Source organism: Cataglyphis hispanica, chromosome 6 (genome assembly GCF_021464435.1).
Source record: "Cataglyphis hispanica isolate Lineage 1 chromosome 6, ULB_Chis1_1.0, whole genome shotgun sequence".
Classification (NCBI taxonomy): Eukaryota; Metazoa; Arthropoda; class Insecta; order Hymenoptera; family Formicidae; genus Cataglyphis; species Cataglyphis hispanica.
In genome coordinates this window covers 8755174-8781434 of record NC_065959.1, presented here as the reverse complement: position 1 = coordinate 8781434, position 26261 = coordinate 8755174, and the positions used below count along the sequence as shown (strand labels likewise).

The window sequence follows — 26261 nt, the reverse complement described above, 5'->3', positions numbered from 1 at the left end:
TTGATTTAAATAAAACACTTTCGCTGAACCATTATTTTTTATTTGCTATACTTCACTTGCGACTTTTTTTCTTCTGCGAAAATACTCTTTGCTAAAAGAATTACACTTTCTAAAAACTCTCGTTTAATTTTATATTATTGATATTATTAATGAGTAATCAAATTAGTAATTTAAATTTTATTTTTGCGTTTCCGGTCTTTTAATTAAAATTTTGCGTAGAATTCCATAAAAGATAAAAAAAAGCATTCTTAACATTTTATACACTAAGAAAACAATATTGCACATGATATCGCGATATTTTTTGATATTTTATGAGATTTTTCGAAAATGTGATAGCTGATAATATCATCGGCGATCATATGTGTAAAAAATAATTAACGCTGCAACAATTGAAACTTCTTAAGAAACAATAGAACACAGTTAAAACTAAAGGAAAATATAATAATTAATTATGCGTATATAAATTTGTTTATAATAAAAGCTTTTAATGTGCATCGATATGCACTAGTGCATTCAACAAAATTTATAAAATTAAAAAAATTAATTTAATAATAAAATTAGCTGAATAATATATTTAATAAAAAATTAATAATAAAAAGCTACATAAATTAAAAGCATGATTTAATTATTTATTGCTTAAAATGCTTAATACTTTTGTTTCAATAAGAAAAAAAGTGTCCTCTTCCAGCGATAATGCACTTAAAAGTGCGTGTTCGTAGAAATCTCGTGCGGCTGCTACGGCTCTGAATTTTAACGGGAGTAACCTCGTTTTTATATAGTTATTATAAAAACTTTGTGCCAAAGCCCCGTACATTATTTTAAGGTTCCATTGTAATAAGAATTCTAAATTAGATCTCACTACGTAAGTTTTCCTCCCCTCTTTCAACTATAGGACGCTGCAGCGGCATTCGCGGTAATTCTTGATCACACTGTGTACATAGACATATTTGTGGAGAAATGAAATCATATGGGAAGTTTGGAGTTATTAAATATTATACAAGTAAGGAACTATAAAGTTATGACATTCTGTACATGCACTTATGCATGGACACACACACACGCGCGCGCGCGCGCACACACACACACACATATACACAAAGAGGTATTAAAAGTAAATCTAATCGTACATTGTTTTTATATGACATATTTTAAGTCACTCTCTCATTCTCTCCGTCGATAGATGTCATAACTTCGCAGTTCATAACTTACAAATTTCTTAACAACAGAGTTTGATTATATTATTTTGAAATATATTGTAATACATATTGTTTTGATCAATTGAAATATAAAAAATGGGAATTTATATTTAAAAAATTCAGAATAATTTTTACGGAATCCTCAAAGTAATTCAAGATCAATAATATTATTATACATTACCTAAAACGTTACAATTTTTATTTGAAGCACTTTTTTAAATATTTTTTTTAATATTTACAAAATATTCAGTCCCTTTATATACATCTTATATATATATATATATATATATATATATATATATATATATATTTATATACATATATTTATATTATAAAAATATGTATATACATCGATCATAATTTTCTACATTTTTTTTGCACAAAATATAAAATTCTTCAAAATTTCTTGATATATTAATTAATGTATATGTTATTTGTTATACTTTTTCTGATATTATGTACAATAGCTGTTTTTTTATCGGTAATAAATTCGTAATAAAAAAAAAAATATATGAAAGTTAATTATAAGCATATTCACATAGCTAGCCTTATTTATAATTCACGCTCAAATCTCTTAATTTTAATGAACAATAAGAATGAAATTGATAACAATAACGGTAACAGGAGAAATTCAACGTCCAATTATTGTTGGTTCATCAGCCATAGCTATTTCTTCCGTAGGTGCTTTATCTCTCTTTCTCTTCCTTGAGAAAATCAAGAAGGCAAGACCAGACATAAAATTGCACAAAAACACGATCCATGCAAGAATAAGCGAATAATCATATTTCACCAATGCACCCTCTGGAAAAGTTTCGAAGACATGACGTCTTTCGTATTCGATTGAAGAAAGTAGCACTTGTATCACCACCATGTTGCAAGCGGCTAGAAAAAAAAATGAAGAAAAACGCAAAATTAATTATAGTTTTATATATTTACATATATATATATATATATTTACAAAAATAAAATTTTTGTAAAAAGAAAAAAAAATAATTCTTTAGAAAAATGGCATAAAAAAAATATATGCATGTAAATTAAAAGGCGTAAAAATACTGAAGCCATAAGAGTGACCATGTATGCAAAATTATTATAAAAATAAAATTTTTATTCAAAATAATTTTTATAAAAATTAAAAAAAATTAAGAAATAGAATGGCATGAAAAAGTGCTAAAATCACTAAAGAGTTCAAAAATATTTAAAACAAAAAGTTAATGATTTTTTACTATATTTACTAGATATTACTGTAGTACATCAATTATTAGAATTATTAATTAATTAAATATTAATTTTATGTAATTAATATATTTGATTGTATGTAAATTGTATTATTTGGAAAATAAACGTATTAAATCTATCGATGTTGAACATTCCGCTCATGTCTAAATTTTATTAATAACAGAAATAAATTTAGAGTACGAATAACGATAAACTAAATAAGGAAATTGGCAATTGTTGAATTTTCCGCTTAATATTGTACATATTTAATTTTAAATACAAATTTAATTTTATATTATATACTATGCTGAAGATGAATCAGAAAACGTACATATTTAATGTATACTTGTTAATGAAATTAAACAATAAAAAGTTTCCACATTAGTATTATATTAATTATTTGTCAAGTTTCTCTCTAAATTTTATTTCTGCCATCAACTTGCCGTCCATTAGCAAAAATAATGAAAAAGAAAATTTAATATTAATATATTTATTCTTTTCATAAATCTATTTTATTTCGTTCATTTGTAAAAAGAAAACTGTTATTTTGGCAACACATTTTTTACATATAATTTTTGTAAAGTTTTTAGCATGTTTGAATTTTTTAGTGATTTCAGTATTTTTTCTGTCATTAACCTATATTTCTCTCTTTTAATTATGCCATTTTGATTTTTTTAATAACAATTCTAATATTTAGTTGCTCTTACAGTTTTAATATTTAATTGCTCTTACAGATTTCAGCATTTTTTCATTAATTTATACATATTTTTAATGTCTTATATTTGTAAAAAATCACTTTTTTTTTTGCTAAAATAATTTTGTTTTTGTAAAGATTCTATTTATGTAAGGAATTGTTATTTTAACTGGAGAAAAAATGTATGTGGTGTTTTTTACATCGTTGTTTTTTTCACGCAAATTACACATTATGTAAAATGAAACATACATATATATACATCTAATATGCATGTGCTGTGTACACATACAGATCCACTCACACATTTATATATATATTTTTTTCACATATATAAAATAAAGAAAAAAAAAAAAAAACATTGTAAAATTTCAAACATCACAAATTGTAGAAAAAAATGTTTTATATGAAAGTCATACGACATAATGGTCCGTATTCTGAACTCGTATCGCTAAATGTGCCGATAAAACTGCCTTAAATGATACAATAAATATAGCAAGATTTTGAGTAAACTGTCATTTTTTGCTTAAAAAAAAAAAAGTATTTTATAGAGAAAATTTTATTCTAGATTATATGTACAGCATATTTATGCCATTCTCGACAGATGCATCAATAAAAATGTGTCCGGGAGTTTATACATAATAACGGCGTGCTGTACTCGACAGTAAGGGTATGTTTGATAAATTGATTAATTATATCGGCGTTATAAGATTGATTTCATTAATAAAAACGATACACGTCGAGTTTCTATAATTATAAAAGTAAAGTAAAAATACATACAATTAGATAAATACAATTAAAAATGTATCAAAAAACAGAAATAAAAAAATTAATAAAAATTTTTACAATAAAAGAACAACGAATAAAAATATTTTTCTTAAAAAAAAAAAAAATGAAACAAATCAATTATAAAGCATTAAATTTTGTAATAATCATTTTTAATATATTTTGAAGTCTTCTAATCTTGAGGTATTGTTGATATTTTTAAATTTAAAATTTTTTTAATTGTTTAGTTTTCTTGTTTTTATTTTCGTTTTGCCAATATTTGTATTTTTATTTCTATATCTAGATTGTATCTTTAGTTCTATTCTAGTTTCACACAATGATTTTTTCATGCTTTTTCTTCTGAACTTCCTCATATGCAATAACTTTTTTCTTTCAACTCTGTTAAATTAGAATTCAAAGAGCATATCTTTATACATTATAAGAAACGACATATTTATTTGGATCTAAATATCACATGGAACAATACAATGTGCATCAACAGGGAAAAACAGAAGAAGAAAACAAAAGAAGAAATCATGCACAAAGCAAGGCCACGCCAGAGCGAATCGCAAATGAGAACATCTAAAGCATGGTGCGATCTACGAAAATAAAACAAGTGTTTTCAGCTCTGTTAGGGGCTCATTGATCAAACTAATTTCTTACTCCAACAATCTTTTTAATACAAGCTTATCATCTTCTGATAGGTGGACCAAAAAAGATTCTGCAATGAGCTCTTCAGGATGGCAGATATGTCCTCTGTTGACTGCAGAGTGGCTTCCTTCAAAAGTATAAACGTTCTCTTTAAAAAATATTATGTTCAAAATAATAAAAATTATCTTACTTATTTTATATCAAAGTTTATATAATATTAAAAAACATTTTTTGGAAATCTTACCCCCGGTCGCAAATCAATATTAATTCATTATCTTAATATTGATTGAATCCTGCTTCTCTAAATATATACATAAGAATTAAATAAATTAAATAAAGTAAATAATATTTATATATACGCTATTATATTATAAATATATAAAGTTACAAAATACAAAATTCACATATATGAATGCATATGTACGAGTACACGCATACGTCAGCATTATATAGGGCGAGATATCTAAAACAGGTCACCTAAATAATTCGGTTACTTTTGGCGATAAAAAAAATATAATTACGAAAGTTATATGGTATCAAGAAAACCAGGTAAAACTGTATAGAAGGTAACACACCTCCAATTTTATCGCCATTTAAATATATTGCAGGGAAAGTTATTTATATATAATGTATATATATTTTAACACACCCCAATAATAAATCTCAAGTTTCATTCAGATCCGACAGTTTTTTCAGGATGGTTTGTAAAAATGTATAATATATAATAAATTATAATTAAATTATATCTTCTTAAATTAACATTTTTAATCTAATTATTGCATTTTATATGCTTGCTTTGCGTTTTGTATTGCAGTCGCGTCAAAAGACAAAAAGTCAAACTTTCAAGACTTTCTAACGATAGGTTATGGTACGTAAATTGACCACTCGATGATCAATTACAATGCCGCTATAAACACGTAATAAGCACGATATACGATATGGTAGTTATAAATGTACCTCTTATCTAAAAGCGGCTCCTTAAGATAAATCAATCATCACACAGATTGCCATTTGAACAAGTTCCAGGCGCCAACATGCAAGCATAACCGATTTCTAGGTTATATCCATTCCCATACACACTTTTGCTTACTAATCGTTACTCATTTGCGATGTGGCTCTTGCACACAGAACACAAGCAATGCTTGTCGCGTAACAAAATATCTAATCAACTTATAACTTTTCTATTTCGCTATTGCGTCACTTTTTGCTGCGTCATGTGTGCAGAAGCCAATACACCTAGTAAAGGAGTGAACGACTTTACACTTGTGCTATACATATTTAATAAAGTGAATTTATTACACTAAACATCTGTTCTTTAACTGGACATCATAACTAAAATATGACTGATTTTTCGACTATAACATTTATTTATACTTCTGAAAGCGGTCTACAATATTTTGCTCAGAATACGGGCCAATGTCTCTTAAGTCTCTATCAGATCAAAGTCTCTACGGATCAAAATTGAAGATTGATGATTAAAGATTGAAATTTGGTTTAATCAGAACAAAAAGGAGTAAATTTTTTTGTTTTAATTGATCAAATTTTAGCGTAATGCAAAATAAACGAGAGCGAAATAAATTGCGAGCATGACGAAAACTGCGGAACACTCGCAATTGTTCCGCTTTTGTTCCGCGTTTACGCTATCCCACTGCATGAGTTTGCATCCTTAGCTAAAGATATAAATGTTGGATGAAGGTATATAGGTGCGACTATTAAAGAACCGGATTGAATTTTTTTTATTTTTTGTGTAAGTGGCAACTATCAACAAGTGCCTGTTTTAAAGCTTCAAGACGGATTTATCAATTATAAAAATTTCATTATTGGATGCATCATAGAATATAGCTCTTGGAGTAAAAGTTATAGTAAAAATTTGATGTCGCCGCAAAAACATAATAAAAATATTAAGTACTAAAATTTACAAATGTAAAATATAAATATAAATGTTGAAAAAAGTTTTTTAAAATGATTCCCTATTGTGTACATAAGTTTTTGAATGATTTGGAAAAATTTAGAGACGAATGTAAAAGACGAGCAATCGAGGCGTTCAAAAACAGTTTCGTAATCGAATCTCGGCATCTCGGCATCTCGGAATCTCGGCAAAAGTATGCAAATTACTAAAAATTGATGCAAATGTGACTGTGAAAATGTTAGCTGAAGAATCAGAATATCTCAAAAGATATGATCCGCAACATTTTATACAAGGATTTGAAAGAGTAGAAGATCTGTTCTCAATTTGTGTCGCTAATAAATGATTAAAAAATTACTCGCTTGAAACATTAATAGTGTTCGATTATCTGCCATATTTGCTTGATTTGGCATCTTGTTTTCAAAAATCCATTTTGACAATATCAATTAAAAGAATTCATTACAATAACATTTTAAAACGATCCAAGCGGTTCTGGCAAGAATGCTTAAAACAATTCTAATAGAGAATCTCCAGAAATTAATCCACTTAATGTTTGACTGAAAAAACATATTTTGAACAAAACAAATTAAATTTGTCATTATAATTGTCGTTTCAATTTTATACAGCTTTAGTCCGGTTATTTAATAGTCACACTGTATAATATTCATCTACATGTATCTAAAATTGTAAGAAAACAATTAAAAGAAGAACAATACATACATACATATTTATTTTAATAATTAAAGAAGCCAAGAAGCCAACATTTACCTGATCAATTATTTTTAATCGTTGAAAATATTTCTAAGAGAAAAATATATTAGTGAAGGATAAAGTGAAAATCAACACGTTTTACGTTATTATAATTAGATAACTGTTGGTAATACAACATCATATCACTACAAAACAATCTACTAATATTTTGGAATAAATCTCATAATTTTTATATAATTATTACTTAAGTCATAAATGCGAAATTGGATTAAAAACTTATTGCAGATTAAACATTTATACAGATATAATTAATATGTTATGCTAATTACCAGTTATGAAGTGTATTCCTGCAGCAAGACGCTTAAACATATAACGTGGATTTAAAAATGTATAAATTGAGAAGCAAAAACCCATCACCATTACGAAAACACTGATTACAGCAAATGAGACTTGAGTCTTGGCGTAATCTGAAAATACATAAATTGATCAAGCTGGACTGTGAATACATATTAAGCTCGCATACAATACAGGATTACACATATGCTTTTATACAAGATAATTTTTCAAGACACTCTTGTATGTAATTCGTGTACATGCAATTTTATGAAATAACTTAATTTGTTAAAAAACAGCAAGCCCACTTTTATGCAATTTAATTTAAGGCATTCAATGAAATAAATGTATTGATAATATAGCATGTAGTAATATAGCTTATACACAATTCAATTATATTGTATAATAATTATATGCTTTCAATAAAGAATATTTTATTTTCACATAAAGAATAAAATATAAGTCACCGGCATTTTTTTTAACCAAATTAGCTGCTTTGCAATAAATGTATAATTCTCTCTCTCTCTCTCTCTCTCTCTCTCTCTTTCCCTCTCTCTCTCTCTTATTTTTTTTTATAGATATGTTAATTTCCAAATTATATGAAAATTTAATTAGATATACTTACTCAGCACTTTCAAATTCAAACTTTTATCTAATTCTATTTCTAAGTCTGTCGGAAACATATCTATATAATCGCATTCATCTGAAAAATAATAATATATATACACAAATTATAAATAAACTTATTAAATGTATTTTTTTAATGATGTTTTGTCTTTGTATTTCTTAATTTATATATTTTATAAATATGTACTTGTAATGTAAAACTGTGTTGTGCAAATACCTGTTGTTCCAATAAAAACAGAGCTTCGTATCAACATATATTCAAATTATAAACAATTTATTAAATAAAACATTTTTCGTGTTCATTCTAGATTTGTCATTGATTAACTTCTCGATCGATTTTTGCATCTAATGTTAGATTATACTTTGTAAAGTTACCTCAAGCATACAGTCTACAAGAAGATTTCTAATGATTAAAAAAAAAAAATATGACATGATACATTAGAATAACTTGTATGAATAAAGACTAATTCCTTTGACTGTATAAATTGTTGAATGTTTTGAAAAGATTAATACCATGGCTCTTATTCTGAGCTCACATTTATCATCACATTTATAGCGTCACATTCAGAGGCGTAAATAAATGTAACACGATTAAAGTCAATCGTATTTTCATCGCACATTTATAGAGCCTTTAATTTAGAGGTACATTTATGACTAGCGTGTTGTGGCGCTTCAAAAGCGTCTATTTTATATCACTAACTGGCGTATAGACAAATTCTATATAGAAACTAATATAAAATTTATAGAATCACAAAGAAGAAGAAAAAGAAGAAGAAGTTTATTCTATTTTTAAATAATCGCAGGCTATCATTTATTTTTCAAACTTTGATTGCATGATCAATATCGTCTAAAGCATCCACGATATTGCACTTAAAATGGGCTTGAAGCTTTTTTTTTAGTTTTACTTTAAAATACAAGATTCTTCGTCCTAATCAAATAAATAGAATTGTGCTCAGATTTTGCAGAAATGTTCAGAAAAAATAGTATAAATTAGTATAAATAGAAGAAACAGTCTACGAAATTTTTTCAATATTTCGACACATGACACATACAATCTTAATTCAATCATTGTTATACAATTGATTTCATTAATAAAATTATTATAGATCAAGTTTTCTGTAAATAATAGAAATTAATAATAGAAAATAATAATAACTTTTTATAACAATATTAATAATATTTGATCGATTCTGAAATTTCTTCTAAAAATATAGTTGCATAAAGTCCAATAAAAATACATTTCATTACACTATTTTTATTTTGAAGGATTAATTAGGACGAATCTTGCACTTTGAAGTAAAACTAGCTTGAATGGGCATATTCAACTGCAATATCATTTGACGATTATGGCCTAATCGATATACTTTAATACGTACTACACTGGCCAATCATAGCCATTCTAAAGAATGGAACTGGACAGTATATAGTATTTATTTTATATATTAAAATATATCAATTCAAACGAGGCCACTTGATCACGAGATCGAAGTTTAGGAAATAAATGCAGTACATCGCGGCCTGAGAGTATTTCGAAATAGAATATATATTTTTGAAATTTATAATGATCGACAAAAATATCGGTTAATAAAAAAAAAAAAAATGTTACAATTATATGAGCATTTGCGTTTTGTGTTGCGTTAAAAGAAAAAAATTTATAACTCATGTCGCGTGATATAATGAACCTTTGACAGCCGATTGCACGTAATAAGCATGATATACAACACGGTAGTCATAAATGTACCTCTGAGTTAAAGGTGCTATAAATGTGCAATGAGAATACGACTGACTTTAGTCGTGTGACTGTACATTTATCTGCGCCTCTAAATGCGGCACTCTAAATATAATATAAATGTGCCGATAAAAGCTCAAAATAAGAGCCAATGTTTTTAGTACAATAGCAGAAATTTTCGTTGATCATCAATTGTAAATAAAAATTAAACTAAATTAAAATGAGTTTTTTTTTCCAATGCTATGAAAAGCTACTTTTCTAAAATTTTATAATCTTTCGCAAAGCGTTTTGACATTCCGCTTAACAAAATTTTTGATTGCCTCAAAAGATTTCTTTAATTAAAATTATTGAAATGTTTATGTTCTTTTTTATCTTACTTATTCTTAAAAAAGTATCTCTTAAAATCTCAATTATATTAAAATTGAAATATCATATAATCATATAAAATCACATTTACAAAACTAAGTTGATTTTAATCATCGGAAAAAATATTTTTGTTATATTTTATGAAAAATCAGCAATAAGTCATACTCACTATACTCCACTAATTTCGGAGAAGTTTCCGATTCGGGCACCAATCCGTTGATACAGCTTCTCCAGAGACCCGTGTGTTTATAAAGCAATCTTCTGCCAACTTTACCAGCACCTCCCAGAGGTAAACCTTGATCATTTGGTGATCGTATTGAGAACCAATGATCAGTTCCTATAGCCACGGACCATATGCATATCGAGAGCCCCACAAGAGCAGTACAACCCAGAAGAAGTCGTCTTTCAAAAATAACCTAGCAGAAATATTAATATAATATTTATATATTTTTTCTTACTTTAAATAATAGATATTTGTGAGTAAATTAAATTAGCACAACTCGGAAATATTTCAGAAATTTTTTGAAATATTTAAAATATTTTAATTGGTAAATAAAAGTTTAAGAAGAAGACACAAATATATATTTATATCAAATAAAAAAAAATAATGAAAGAAATGCAAAGTATAAATTAAAATAATATAAAAATGTATATATATATATATATATATATATATATATATATAATATAAATTATAATATAAAATAATATAAAATATATATTATAATATAAAAATGTATATATATATATATATATATATATATATATATATATATATGTACTATATATGTATACGTGCGTCACTTTGTACACTTCGGGTTTGCAGTTACAATGATCAGGCGCGATATGTACGATAATTCAATAGCGAACAATGATAATAAGCGAGTAAAAATAATAAAAGATAATAATAAGCGCCGGTTTGTCTCGCATTTGGCTTAATATTAATTAATTAAGTTAAGAGAAGTGGGTGCGGTGACCCCAGTCGGAGCACAGATCGTGCTTTGCTTGTTTAGTCTGTCTCTTATTCAGCTTTCGAGAACTTGGCCATGACTTTCTTTTTCTTTGTCACATCTTGCTTCATATTGTTAATATTCTTTTGTCAATTTTATTTTTCTTAATCTGATTTTCCTCCTGTGCTATTTCTTGTTTTAATTGTTCTTGCTCTTGCTTTCAGCTAATTGTTAGTATCAAAGTATTCTATAGAACCTTTTTTTATAAGAATTTTCTTTTATCTATATTAACTCACGAATGTAAATATTTTATAAAATACAAAAATTTTTATTTTATTGTATTTTATTTTTCTGAAAATAATTGTAATAGATTAATAACATTTTTGCATTTAATGTAATATCAGATACGAAATAATTTGGATAAATTATAATTAAATGCATAATACAATTTTTTATTATGCGTTTTATAAAAATTTATTCAAATTATATCAGTTTAATGTCTTATTAACCGCAAAGATCTCATTAATTCATTACAATTATTTTCAAAGAAACATAAAATAGGAAGTATAAAAATTTTTATTTTTGTGTAAACAAACCGCGTCTGTTAGATAAGAAAAACAACAGGCAATAAATCTTGATAGATTGACGCTCGTTTGAAAGATAGGGACTGCGTTTTGGTATTCACTGTAAGTACTGACGATGTGACGTCATTCAATAGAGCTGCAAGATCGATCGAGATGTTTTTAGTAGAATCCTTAGAAAATATAAAGAAAAATACAATCATTTTTATTTTTGCATGTTTATATTTTTTATTAAAATAATTGAATATTTATAAAATAAATATTACCATATTTTGCCTTTTTTGTTTTAAATGCTTAAATATATTCATTGCAACATTATAATACTAATCAAAAATATTGCTTTAATTTGCATTTATTACAGTCATACATATGCTATAAATTAAAAAAAAAATATTATAAATTCTGTTTAATAAGCTGAACTTAATGAACTATATAGGTTTTTATTAAAATAATAAAACAAAAAAAGAAATGATTCAAAAACTAAAATAAATTCTTATCACCTTTACATAACATAATATTTTAATTATCAAATTTTATAATATAAAACAAAAACTTTTATTATTTTTTTTCTTTCTGACCTCACATAACAGAATTAATTTTTTTTCTAATCAAATACAGGTCAACAAAAAAAATTTTGTTATCAGAGTAATCAGTAATTTTAATTTTGAACTTTAAGATAAGAAATCAGCGATTTTTCATTTTAAAATTTAAAATCTAACTTTAAAATCTGATATGATGGAGCAATTTGGATTGTTAGTATTGTTTTTTATAGCCGAAAATCTATAAAAAACATCTATTATGATTAGAGTTACTTAACAAAAATTTTTTTGTCGACCTGTGTAATCTTTTCATAAATTCTCAATTTACTTAATCATTCTCAATCCGCAATCATTTTTTTATATTATGCTGTTTTTCCCGAATCTTCTTTTCTTTCTTATCCGCTACATATTGCGCTATAAGTGTGTTTAACTTTTTTCTTTTAATACCTAAAATTATAATTATATAAAATGTTCACTTATAATAAATTTACTTTACATGTATATTTAATCTTACATTTTTCTGATAGATTATCCACTTTTTCTTCTTTAATTTCATTAACATGAGTCTAGCCACTGCCAATGATTGCATCCACGGCTCATCCACAAATAATTCCTAAAGCAAAGAAAGAAAGAGAGAAAGAGAGAGAGAGAGAGAGAGAGAGAGAGAGAGAGAGGAAGAGGGTACATTTATTTTTATAATTAAATCAACAAAAATTAATCTATGATTAATCTAACATTAATCTCTAATTAAATATAATTTTTATAATAAAATTTTTAAGTGTACAGATATATAACAACATGCAAATGCTTTTTTACATAAAAATAAGTTTTAAAAATATACAAAATATTATGCCTTAAAATATTTCTAAGGATTTTTACGACTCGTCATTGTGATAATCCACAATTCCTTTGTACGTATGTTTCAAAGCTTGAAATTTCGTTGAACATTTTAAGCCTGTTACGTCATATTCTTTGTCTTGCATAATCTTTGCTATTTTCTCCCAGTATTGTTTCACAGTACATCTGCCGTTATGAAACTCATCTTTATGTTCACTATAATACATTCATATTTACTTAAAAGTACCTAGTATCAACTAAATAAATTGATATTACTCATTTTATATGCATTTATATTTAATAACTCTTATGATATTCACTTTCGTTAATAGTCAGCGATGCATTGCAAGGTAGGTTGTACATTGTAGGTCGCATAGTATTCCTTTTTCCAGCCTCTTGCAGTAATAATGTTGCAGAAACCATGTCTATAAAATAAGTAACAATGATGTTTTCATCTTTATCAAAATATCGAAATTATTTATTATTATATTGATGGTATTTTGATACCTTATCGTGCTTTTTCCGCATCTTCACGACTTAGAACTATTTTATATATCATCATTGTTGCCCTCTGTGTCTATAAGGCACAACTTTCCCGCCATGTTTTTACTGCAACTGCCTCACCTCGAGTACCGTAGTAGTGAAAATAGGAGGTGACGACAAAATCTATGACGTCATATATAAATACGAAAACTGAAAGCTTATTGCCATGTACATCGGAACGGACTCACAGTGCTGCCAGTATTGTCAGTGAATACCGAAACGCAGCCAGGGAGATCTTATTACAAAAGTGTTCGTAAATTTGAGCAATATTAATATATAAGTATATTAAAATTATAAAAATTGTATTCTGTCAGTAGGTGACCCGGAATCCTCTTTCAAAAATTTGCGATGTTTTTTTTTTTTTTGATAGATTTTGTGAAATTCATACATAAACCCATATATATATATATATATATATATATATATATATATGCAGGGTGTCCGAAAATTCGCGCAACACCCTTTAAGGAAAGGTAGAGGGTGTTATTCTGAACAGAAAAGTCCTATACCATTTTTTTCTATAACGCTTAATAAAAGAGTTATTATTGAGTGAAGTCTGGCCTATCATCGGACAATCGGTGAGTTGCGCGCCTGGTAGTGTGCGTGAGCGCGCTCAGATGTTATGACAGCTCACCGACGTGCGTCCGGCTGAAGATCGGCGATGATAGGCCAGACTTCACTCAATAATAACTCTTTTATTAAGCGTTGTAGAAAAAAATGGTACAGGACATTTCTGTTCAGAATAACACTTTCTACCTTTCCTTAAAGGGTGTTGCGCGAATTTTCGGACACCCTGTGTATAAACATACATAAGCTTATATAAAACATACATAACCTTATATAGATTTTAATTTTATGAATATTGATGTAACATCTTAAATATGTTAGTGTTTTAGTTAATTTCTTTATTATCTGTTATTAACATTTATCATTGCGTCTTAACTTCTAAGTAAGTCTCTATTTGTTGTCGCAAATTTTAACTGTTATTTTAATCTAAATTTAAAATATCATAAAACATATAAATATAGGCTAATTATCTTAGCGTTTAGTTAAATGTTTAAGATCTCTGTTAAACTTAAATGATATGTGTACCCCACATAAATAGATTCTTATTCTATTCATGTATAATACCTGATTGTACAATGCCTTCATTCGACTTGCCATGTCGTTTTCTGTTTCTCCTTTCTGTTTCTTGGTAGCAATTCAAGAATGCGTATCTGGCACATGCGAGAAATCGATAATGTCTGCTGCGACGTTCACCACTAGTCGGTGTTTATAACTTAACTTGGACCAACAACCTGGCAAGATAGAAAAAGGTCAGATGCATAAGATTATATTCTTATATTTATGGGATAAGCGCAAAAGGTTTGTCATATTATAGAATATTTCGTTTGTTTATCAAACTTGTAAGGGAAGTCTGCCAAACATTTTAACTTTGAGATAAGATCTAGTTTTTTAAGTTAATTTTCTTAAATTAAAACATCTTATTTTAAGCAAATTCTTCTTAGTCGTTTTGATAATAAAGGAAAGAAGGAGAGATAATGTTTCTAAAAAATTGTTAAATTGTTAAACTGATATTTTAACCAGTATCTCGATGCAATTCTGACAAAATTTTAGAAAATTTTGTAGCTTAAAATGGATTCCTATCTACAAAAATACTATAATTAATAATGTATTAATAATTAAGAATTAAGAATTAATAATTAATAATTTGAAAAAAAAGTCGGATTGAGAGAAAAAAAAAATTCTGTTGTTTTTACATTTCTCATTATCATTGTATAAAAAAAGGAAAATAATTTTTGAGTTTTAAAACATTTCTGATGTTACATTACAATTTTTTGTACATATTTTTCTGCAAAATTATAGTTTTTATGGAAGTGTAATTGCAATAAGAATCAAATAATCATTATTAAATAAACAATAGTTTGTATGTAAAAAATAATAAAAACAATCGAGCATGCTGTGTAGATCATAATTATGCGAAATACGTTATTTTATAAATAATGTACAATATGATAATGTCGGAATAATTATAAAATATAATTTATTATAAAATATTTATTATAAAATATGGTGGATTATTTCTTCTCGCCGCGCGTTTGTATTTTCGCCGAGCGAATTAATTAAATTTCTTTTATCTAATTTCTCAACACTTATTTGCATTATCATTTTTAACTGTTAATAATTTTTTAATAAAGTATGAGCAATGATTAAAATCTTTTCAAAATTGCTCAGGATCATTATCTTAATAATTGTCAAGAACAAGGAGGAATATATCTTGTGTATCTTATATACTCTCTATTTAAATACTCTCAATGCAATTTAAAAATTATTTGCATTTTAACATATAATATAATGAAAAATTATCGATGAAATTATAAGCAAAGGTTCTTTTTAATACCCTCTTTTTTTTAATACATACTAGGATGGATCAAATATAAACGAGATTCGTTCGAAAATTATTTATTCAATTAATACATATAAAAATTAATATAAAATTATTTTTCTAGCATCCACTAATGTTCACACATTTTTGCCATCGCAATGACAATTCCTTTCTTTATCTCTGCTTCATAAAAAGCAGCAGGACGAATATACAAAGTCAATTGCGCGCGAAATCTTCCACCTCATCGTCATTGGAGAACTTTTCTTTCTCTAAGATTTTTTTTTAAAAAGTTCAAACTAATCCATCATATGTGAGAATGCACATGAAAAATGCATCTTCTTCTGCTGTATGACGATCTGAAAATCTCTGAGAGATTTTAGCTCTTATGGCCTTCTAATTTGCATTCAAAATTTGAGGCACTTATCGTGCAGTGATGTTTCATCAACTCATTCCCAATCATTATTTGCACACTTCTATAACTTAAACCAATCCCTTTATTAAATTCACGAACAGTTATTTCTCAATCGTTTTTAATAAGAAATCGCGAATTTATTCTCAAACGTAATCCTTGGATGACGCGCTTGAGTCAAATTTGCAACCTCTTCATGACCTTCACGAAAGCTTATGTCATTTGCATACTCGGAACTTTGATAATGTGTTCTTATCGAATTATACGCATAATCTGCACAAAAACTTCAGCTGGTTTAGCATGTTTGTTCAAAATTCTTTAAAAATTTAATAATTATGCTTTGCGCAACCGAGACAGACATCGTCTGTTTACTCATTGTGCTTATTATTAAACAAATGATTGTAGACATAAACGCGCAGTTTAGCGCGGGTTTAGATACATCTACTGACAACCTATTATTGTCACGACAACAAGCATTAAAGTATCCTGCTCTTATTCGAAGAGTCGTTCATATTGATTGATTTATAGCATAGTCAAAGTCATCGGAGGGATATGTTAATGTAAATAATTACCTACTTACACTTGCTGGCATTATCATTTTTTTCGTAAATAAATATAAATCTTTGTTAATAAATATTAAAAGAATATCAATATTTTGACTTTAAAAGTTGCTATAAAATAGCTGGCTCTCTAATAAATTTATTATACCAAAAAATTTTCTGTGAAAATATCTTTGATCGAGTTCCTCAGAAATAATACGTTATTAAAATAAATGATTAAATTTTACTAATAACTGTGTAGAAACACATCACTTCTTTTAAATTAAAGTAAATTTGATATAGGCATTTTGGGCCAGATAAAAATGTAATAAAATTTAGAAAGAGAGAAAAGCGAATGCAAGATACAATTATTACGCAGTGAAACTAATGATCACTGATGATATTAAAATTCAATTTGAGATTCAAACGAAAGAATAAGTGGTTCGAGATTAAGACAAAATTTTCCGAGATTTATTTCCTATAATGATATCAAAACGACTACTGATTTCGGCAGCCACAAAATACGTAGATTCAAAATCGCGATAGATAAAGAAATGAGAGGGAACACCTTTTAGCATCTATGATTATATATATGTGTGTGTGTGTGTAAGCATATATATGTGAGCGACATCAATGTCAACAATCTGACAGTTGGAAAACCTAGCACGAATATAACACATCCTGTCGAAGACCGTTTTGCAAGGAAAGATATTATGCAAGATCGATAATAAACATAGCTTTAAATCAGATAAAGGCAATAATAATTGAAGAGTGTTTTAGAATTTATACGTTAGCTAAAATGCAAGAATTATATAATAAACCAATTTTGTCCAAACAGATGGGAAAGGTATACATAATAGATACATCATATAACGTAAACAAACAAATTATAACTCAATATTATGTCAATACTACCTATTATATAATGTTTTACTATAGTAACTATAAACTTGCATAATGTGTAACAAATATGTTGTTACTATTTAATTGAATAATAACAGCAATAGGCTCAGGGTAAGAACAATTAAGTGGGAAAACTGACAGATAAGAAGCAAGACGCGGGTATCGGTGTGCAAACTTATTATTATTAATTAATGTATATTAAAAATGTACATTTTAGATCGTTTTTGGTCCATCTTCAGCATGGATATAAATATAATATAAAGATTAAATTAAAATTGTAAAACTTGACATACACAATATTTGCAGTTGCAATCAAATTTAAATTTTAAAATAACAATCATATAAATAGTACGTGTTCCTAAAAAATGACTTAAAAATATCTTATCGTCTTTTAGACGATCTTTAAGATGCCTTTTAGCCTTCTTATGCTGTCTAGGCAAAATGGATGCTCACTAAAACCGTCGTGGAATTTGTACAAATAAGTGGACAGCGTCCAAACGCGTGTATCGTGCCTAAACTTACATCGTCGGTGGATTATAATATTGTAGAATTTATATCGTCGAAGGATTATAATATTGTATAATTTATATTGTAAAACAGCAAAACAATATAAATTATTCGTAATCCACCTACGGTACACGGTGTGACGATAGTATTTGGACGCTGTTCACTTATTTATACATTCCATGCGAGTTTTAGTGAGCCTTTATTCTATTTATTTTTAATTTGACATTTGACTGCAATTGCAAATATTGTATATGTCAAGTTACAATTTAATTTTTATATATTTATATTTATGCTAAAAATAGACCAAAAAAACGGTTTAAAACATACATTTTTAATGCACATAGTTAATAAAATTTAATAATAATAGTGTAAGTTTGCATACCGATATCCATGCCTTGGTCTACCAGTTTTCTCATTTAATTATAATTTAATTGTTTAAATATTATTATTATGATATGATGTCATGCACACACATACAATTAATGCTTCAAAGAAATGGAAAATTAAAATACCGATAATTTTTAGTAGTTAAAATATTTTTAAAATAAACATCTTTTTTCGCGTAAAAAACAAAATATCACTTTTAGAATTAACTTTCTTTAATAGTCCTTAATCCAAAAAATCTGAATTATTAATTTGTTAAAATATTAATATTTTAGTTAAGGATGTATGTGTCAATTTGACAAGGAAAAAATATTACCAATGAAATAAAAATTTTCACATATATTAGGGAAATTCTAATAAATATTTGTACAAAACTTGATTTAGATCCACTTATTCGTTTAAAAGTTATTTATTAAAAATTGTAGAAAAATATTATCTGTCTCTTTCTCTCTTTCTGTAAATTACTCGTTTTTCATTGTTTTTTGCAGTTGATTTCAGAAATATTCACGATCAAAGGTTTTTGCTATAAATTAAGAAAAATATTAATTACAACTATTTTCTTTTACGAAGAATCTCATTAAAATCCATATTATTTAGTAATACTTTAATTTTTTTCATAATCCAGATTTATTTTTTTAATTTTTCAAACAGTATAAACGTAAGAAACATGTTTTCTTTTTAATTTTGACAATTTTTTGCTACTATTGTATATTCAGAACATCCTTAATAATAATCTTTCTGACATTTTTATAAAGATTTTTGTTTTAGAAACAATATATAATATCTTTCAACATTTAATATGTTAAAAGATAATAATAAATTATTTGCATATATATGTTTTATATAAATATATGTCTCAATTATTTACATAAATTATTAAAAATATAAAAATATTTATGCTAAAATAATTTTATTTAAAAAAAAATATAGTAATACAATTAATTTTTTTTTTAGATAACTGCTATTTAAAATTCTTAGTTTCTAATTAACTAGATTATTGAAATCTTAGAAATAAAAGTTAATAAATAAATGTTAATTTTTTTTCATCTTTTGTTATTTAAATGTTATGATACTTTCTTATCTAACATTAAAAATATTAACTAATTGACCAATTCATCAAAAATATATAAGTCAACAAATATAAAAAAAATATAAAAAATTCACAGCATATTACAAACAATAAATGCTACTAATCAAATAAAATCATAAATTATTATTGATTGCCATTTATTGTGTGCCATTCATGTAATATTTTATATTGTACTTAAATGGATTTATTCTCTATAAAGTATTCTGTATAATCTAATGTATATATTTAAGCATGTAACATATGTATTGTGATTAATTCTAATGTATGCTTTATATTTATGTATTTATTATTTATGTAAATATTTGCTTTTGAATAAATATTTTTAAAATAACCAAAATATCGATTTATAGATTTTGATTCTTACAAGTAAATCTTTTAAAAGAATTTTGTAACAACAAAATATACAAATAACAACAAAATTCTGTTATAAAGAAAATATTGCAAAATGATATTAATTTTTTTAACAAATCGACATTTTAGAACATTTTTCTGATCTAAAGATAATGTATGTATATATGATATGATATAAATTTTATTATCCACCAACTTTTTCTTTAACGTAAATAATTGAATTAATTAAATATATAGTGAAAATTTAATAATCTTTTTATTAGTATATAATATGTTATTTTTTTATATTTGTTATTTTATTTTCTCATCGTGTCTGTTATTGTATTGTATAACTGAAGTAATTGTTCATCATAATTTAAATTCTTTATTTTGTGTTATGATAACATTTCTTCGTAGTTCCTTTATTCTTTATATTATATTATCAAAGATATCCGGAGAACAATAGTAATTAGTAACACAAAACTTGCAAAATGATTCTTAAGAAGAATGTATTACACGAAAACGTAAATTTTATTAACGGAGTTCTAATGCTAAAAGTATTACAATAGATTCATAGAAAGAGAGAAGAAAAGAGGAAGAGAGAGAGAGGAAGGAAGAGAGTATCACGTTTGATCAGATTTACGTATTATTTAACCTGAATTCATCTTTATATGTACAATAAAAAATATGTGACAAAGAATATTTTTGTTTTAAAAGTAAGAATAGTTTTAAGTTTTAATGAAAGTAAAAATATTGATAAGAGAAAATTTAATTGCATTTATCATAATTCTTCAAGAATTATTTTTCTTCTTTAAGAAGAAGATAACTATATAAAAAATGATAAAATTAATAATTGAAATAATGATAAAAATTAACTATATAAAAATGATAAAATGTATCTAAAACGAATATATATAGTAAATATAAAAATATTTTTCTATAAAATCAATACAAATTTAATAATAACGGTAATATTCTCTACTAATATTGAAATAAAATTATCATAGACTCTTCTTGCTAATATTTATAATACAATTCTTTTCTTAATGTCTTGTAATTTCCTTAATACGATTATATAAATATTAATAAATAATATAATAAAAAAATTAATTTTGTACATTTATTTTCATCATATTTTAACAATGTTTTAAAAAAATATTCTTATTTAATTAAATTAAAATAGTAAAATATAAATTGCATAAAAAATATTAATGTAAAAATATTTGAAAATATTAATTTAAAAATTTTACTAGAAAGGATGAATGACAATAAGGCTTCAAATTGTCTCAAAAATATTGTTTTTTCTTAAATATGCAGAATCAATTTTTTTTCATATCTTCATAAATATAGAACATATAGAGTTCTAGGAAATATAAAAATATTTTTTTATTTTAATACCGTCCATTAAGAAACTACGAACTTGGATCTGGTCGTCAACAATCATAAAAAAATCATATTTTTTTAGCATTTGCTCGCAGTTTTTTTATAGAGCATATTTGTGTACCACACAGATTTACACATATATGACTACATGAGACACATACGTAAAATCGGTAGTAGTATTACAATGCGCAGATAGTAAAAAATAAATTTAAACAGATCTATCCTATACTCATAGCACAAGATATAGTCTGTTCTTTGTTTTGTTGCGAGTGTTATTTAAAGAGATAAATTATCTTATTTATTTAGACATCATTATTATCATTTTTGTTTTATTGATGTATCAATAATATTTCTCTGCGATTTTATTAAGTAGTTATTGAGAAGATACAAAAAATGTCTAAATCATGCTTGTATTACTGTAAATAAAAAGTAAATATTTAAATACAATTTATATATTTATTATTGTTACTAATAATACAACTGGAGGCGATTAAGGCACTTATCATCACCCATCCTTTATAATTATTAATTTAGAAATTAATCGTTTCTAAATAAGTAACACATTATTCTGAAAATTTATGTTTATATAGCTATATATTTTATATAAAATAAAATATATATAAATTGCAATATTAATTTTTATGTGTCAGTGGCATATTTAAATTAAAAAAAAGAAAAACAACAAAACCTTATTCTCTCTCCATTTAATTTATATTTTGATATAATTTTAATTTGTGATATATAATTAAGATATTAAAGATTTAATAAAAGATTTAATTAAATTAAAGATTTAATTAAATTAAGATTTAATATTAAGAAAGTGTAATAAATTAGCATTTAATTAATGTCAATTTATAAATTAGAATTTAATCATTTGCCAGAAAAGATCTATTTCTGAATGATAAATATAATATATAAAATCTTTGTCATTCATCATTTTCATTTGGATAAATATAATATGCAAAATTTGTCGTTATTATTTATTACCCTATGTATTTATGCGATTCTAAATGGTGCGTTGACGTCGCAAGTAGAAACGCGCACGTGTTCGGCAGCCGGTTGCTCTTTTGACTTGCCATCTTCTATTGACTCACCTCGAAATATCTTAGGAGATATGTGGTTCGAGCGCAAAACACCGAAAATACCGTTCTTCCTCGGTTGGCGCGACAGGCTTCACAAAATAGTATAACACTACGCAAGACGGAGCTCAACCGTCCGAACGCACTGATTGACGGTCTGACTGACACTGATCTCACACTGAATACGTGAATAGCTTAAGAATAAGAGAAGCACAACTAGCAATAGTTACAATTGAGAGGTGGGGCAACTTACTTCTTCAATAGTTAGTCTTCACTTTCTGCGTGTGCATACATAGATGCAAAACACAAAAATCATATAAAATTATTTATTTGGAAACTATTTATATATATATATATATATATATATATATATATATATATATATATAAATACGCATTAGAGTCCGACTAAAAATTCAATTTTATTGTCGATTGCAGCCGATTTCAAAAATCACGAGTTTTGAGTTTGATCTCGGTTTCGGTCGAAATTGAAAGAAAATTTGGGCAGTCGAAACTAGTTGCAATTATAGAGAGCTACAACGAAGTTTTTATCAGCCATGTAGGCAAACAGTTATTTAGCTCTGTTGGGCAAACTTATGCGAATAGCATAATTAAGTAATAATTGAATCGAGAAAAAATGTCGAGAAATTCTTATTTTTATGTTGTAGTATAATTTTATTTTTAAGTTTAATTATTAATTAGAAAATTTAATTATTAAGCTCAAGTAAAAACGATTTGAGTGTAAACTTTTGAATAATCTTAATATTATAATAATAACTATAATATTTTGTAACTTTGAAAGTTGAGGTTAATATAATTAACAATAATACAATATAGTTAATAATAATATTAATAATAATAATATTATAATGCTTTATAACATATTATTTTGTAATATCATTTGAAGAATTTATTTTTATATTTTAATAAGATATTTAATAAAATCTTATTTTATAAGAAATATACATGAATTTCATTTTCTAACAATATTCTTTTAATCGTTAATTTTAATAAAGCTTTTGTAAGTTTTTGTTCTTTTAAAAATTTCGATTTTGATCGAAACTAAAAGAAGTGGTTTCAATCGGACACTAACCACACATGCGCGCGCATAGACACATCAACGCAATATAGTTAGCTATGTAGTAGCTATATAGTAAAATACATGTCAAATTAAACAGAAAATAATTAAATATTTTTTTATTTTTTTTTTTTAAACTTGCAACAGTTTAAGTAAACTTTAACCTAACATAATTATGATATCCTTCAAAATACTATAATGTAAATAATGCATTTTATATATTAAACAAAGCTGACAACGTATATATACGCCTGTATATATAGGGTGTCCTAGACCACACGTAAACCCCTTTTTTTTCAAAAACTAAGCATTTTAGAGAAAAACGTTTTGAACAAAAATTGTATGGTTTTGAGGGGACCATAAGATGGTGTCATTGATTTGACCTTGGATAGCAAGGTCAAGTCAAGGACTTTAATTTCTTAAACGGAATTCCCTATTTTTTATTGCATATTCTTATAGCTTATGTCGATAGCTTTCCAAAACACTATAATAAACTATTTTTTCATTAAGAATTTTTTGAGTTATTTTGTATCTTAATCTGACATATTTTAATATAAAATATAAAATATCTCGAAAATTATTTAGTATTCGATAATTGTATCGTAATACTTTTATGGACAGAATAATAAGATGAATCAAACGGTATAAAGAAAAAATAAATAATTGTTATAAGAAAATATATTGCAAATAATTGCATACTTTTTTTTAAAAACAATTATTTTCTATATATATATATATATATATATATATATATATATATATATATATATATATATACAGGCTACCCCAAAGTGTTCTAGATAATGCTTATGAGCGGATACAGAACAATAAACTTAACAGAAAAATTCTTTATTATTTTTTTCTATAACGCTTAATAAAAAAGTTATTATTGAATAAAATTTGATCAATTAGAGTCGACATTTAGCCGATAAAAAACTTTTCTGTTTAGTTTACTGTGCTCTACCCGTTCACTAGCGTTGTCTAGAGTGCATGAATGCGTGTGCGTGCGTGCGTGCGTGCGTGAGTGTGTTTGTGTACATACTAGAGATCCTATCAACTCCTACACCTTAAATAAATCCGTGATTTTACAAATATGAAAAAATGACTAAAGAAAAAGTTGTATGATTCAAAGGGAGAAACACGCTAATAAAATTGAAAAATCATATAAAAGTCACTTTGAAGATTATTTCAAAATCATCGATATTTTTTTTAAATGGAATCATATGGTTTTAGATAAATAGCATTTTGCCTGATTCCAACAGGAATTCAACTATATATAACAATGTGACCTTCAGATAATCTTGTACTCCAAAATCAAAATGATATAGCATGATCAATAAATCTTAATATTATTTTATTTGAGTTAATATTATTTACCTTTTTAATAAATGTTCAAAATGTCTACGTCATCGACGTCAATACATTTTTGCAAACGCCCGATAAACTTTATTTATGATCTTGAAATGACTTTGAGTGTCGTTATGTCGATGTTATGTATAGATCGTTGGACTCGTCTTTTCGTTCGTTAGTAACGATAAAAAAAGCTGCGTAAAAAATCCATATAATCCCATTTGAAAAATGGAAATGATCTTGATCTTGATCTTGATCTTGTTGTTAACATATCAATTGATAAGAAAATCTCTCTTATCATCATATGCCCTCTTTGATACTAAATAGTTTTCCTTTTAAATTTTTTTTCTACAACCATCTCTTTCTCGACATTAACTTGCAACGTTTTATTTATCTCATCTTTATAATTGTTAAAAAATAACGTTTTAAAAATATGTTTAAAAAATGTGTAAAAAATTACTTTATTACTTTAATTTTACTGTTTATTCACATTTTACTGTTTATTAATTAAATTTCTATTGTTCTTTTTACAAAAACTAGAATACTAAACGCGCGCTACGCGCGAGCAATTTATTTTATGTGTATATGTATATAATTATTTACATAATAAATCTAGTTTTGAGTGTAATTCCGAAAAGAATACTCACACCCGATTTTTATGAAACTCAGTATTCTTACGCATTTTGATGCACTGAATTACGAATATCATAATGAAAATTGGCGACTACTTGATTTTCATGATAAAAATCATGAAAAACTCATAAAAATTATAGTTTTTTACGTTTATCTCAGTCAAATACGAATAATCATGATGAATATTCTAGACAAAAGTTTTAGATCTCTCAGAGATAAACATTTTAGATTCTACACATTTTCACCGTACAAATAATAGTTTTCGAGGAAATCAAAGTTAAACATATATCTCGGTAAAAATAAAGATGAGGGGAAGCATCTCCGATGACCTTGACATATGTTGTCAAGGTCATGATCCTGAATAACATTCAAAAAGTTTTACCCGTCAATCATTGTTCATTAAAAAGTTATTAACAAAAAAAGTTTGAATAATATCAAAGTACATGCATGGCCAGGAAGCACGCACGTACGCGCACACATACACACTCACGGGGGGGAGGGAGGGGGAGTGCAAGGGGGGCCAAAAAATATCGGATTGAGAACGCGTAATA

The 26261-nt window shown here is 26.0% G+C and overlaps 1 protein-coding gene across 7 annotated transcripts; it reads right to left on the bottom strand.

Annotated features, from left to right (window-relative positions):
* Positions 1-1265: 1265 nt before the first annotated feature.
* Positions 1266-22821, bottom strand: LOC126850699 (transmembrane protein 114-like). 7 transcript variants are annotated; one of them, XM_050593951.1, is made up of 9 exons: positions 14772-14876; positions 13605-13875; positions 13418-13522; positions 12775-13313; positions 10360-10606; positions 8094-8171; positions 7465-7602; positions 4531-4645; positions 1825-2078 (listed from the first exon to the last, which is right to left on the bottom strand). In XM_050593951.1, the coding sequence occupies exons 4-9, from the start codon at positions 12847-12849 to the stop codon at positions 1976-1978; spliced, it is 756 nt and encodes a 251-aa protein (XP_050449908.1). In that variant the 5' UTR covers positions 12850-13313; positions 13418-13522; positions 13605-13875; positions 14772-14876; the 3' UTR covers positions 1825-1975. The 7 variants fall into 7 exon arrangements, with proteins under 7 accessions (XP_050449911.1, XP_050449910.1, XP_050449906.1 ...); XM_050593949.1 differs by lacking the exon at positions 4531-4645 and having other exon boundaries at positions 1305-2078; positions 13605-13763; positions 14772-14917; XM_050593950.1 differs by lacking the exon at positions 4531-4645 and having other exon boundaries at positions 1305-2078; positions 13605-13790; positions 14772-14887.
* Between the last annotated feature and the right edge of the window lie 3440 nt (positions 22822-26261).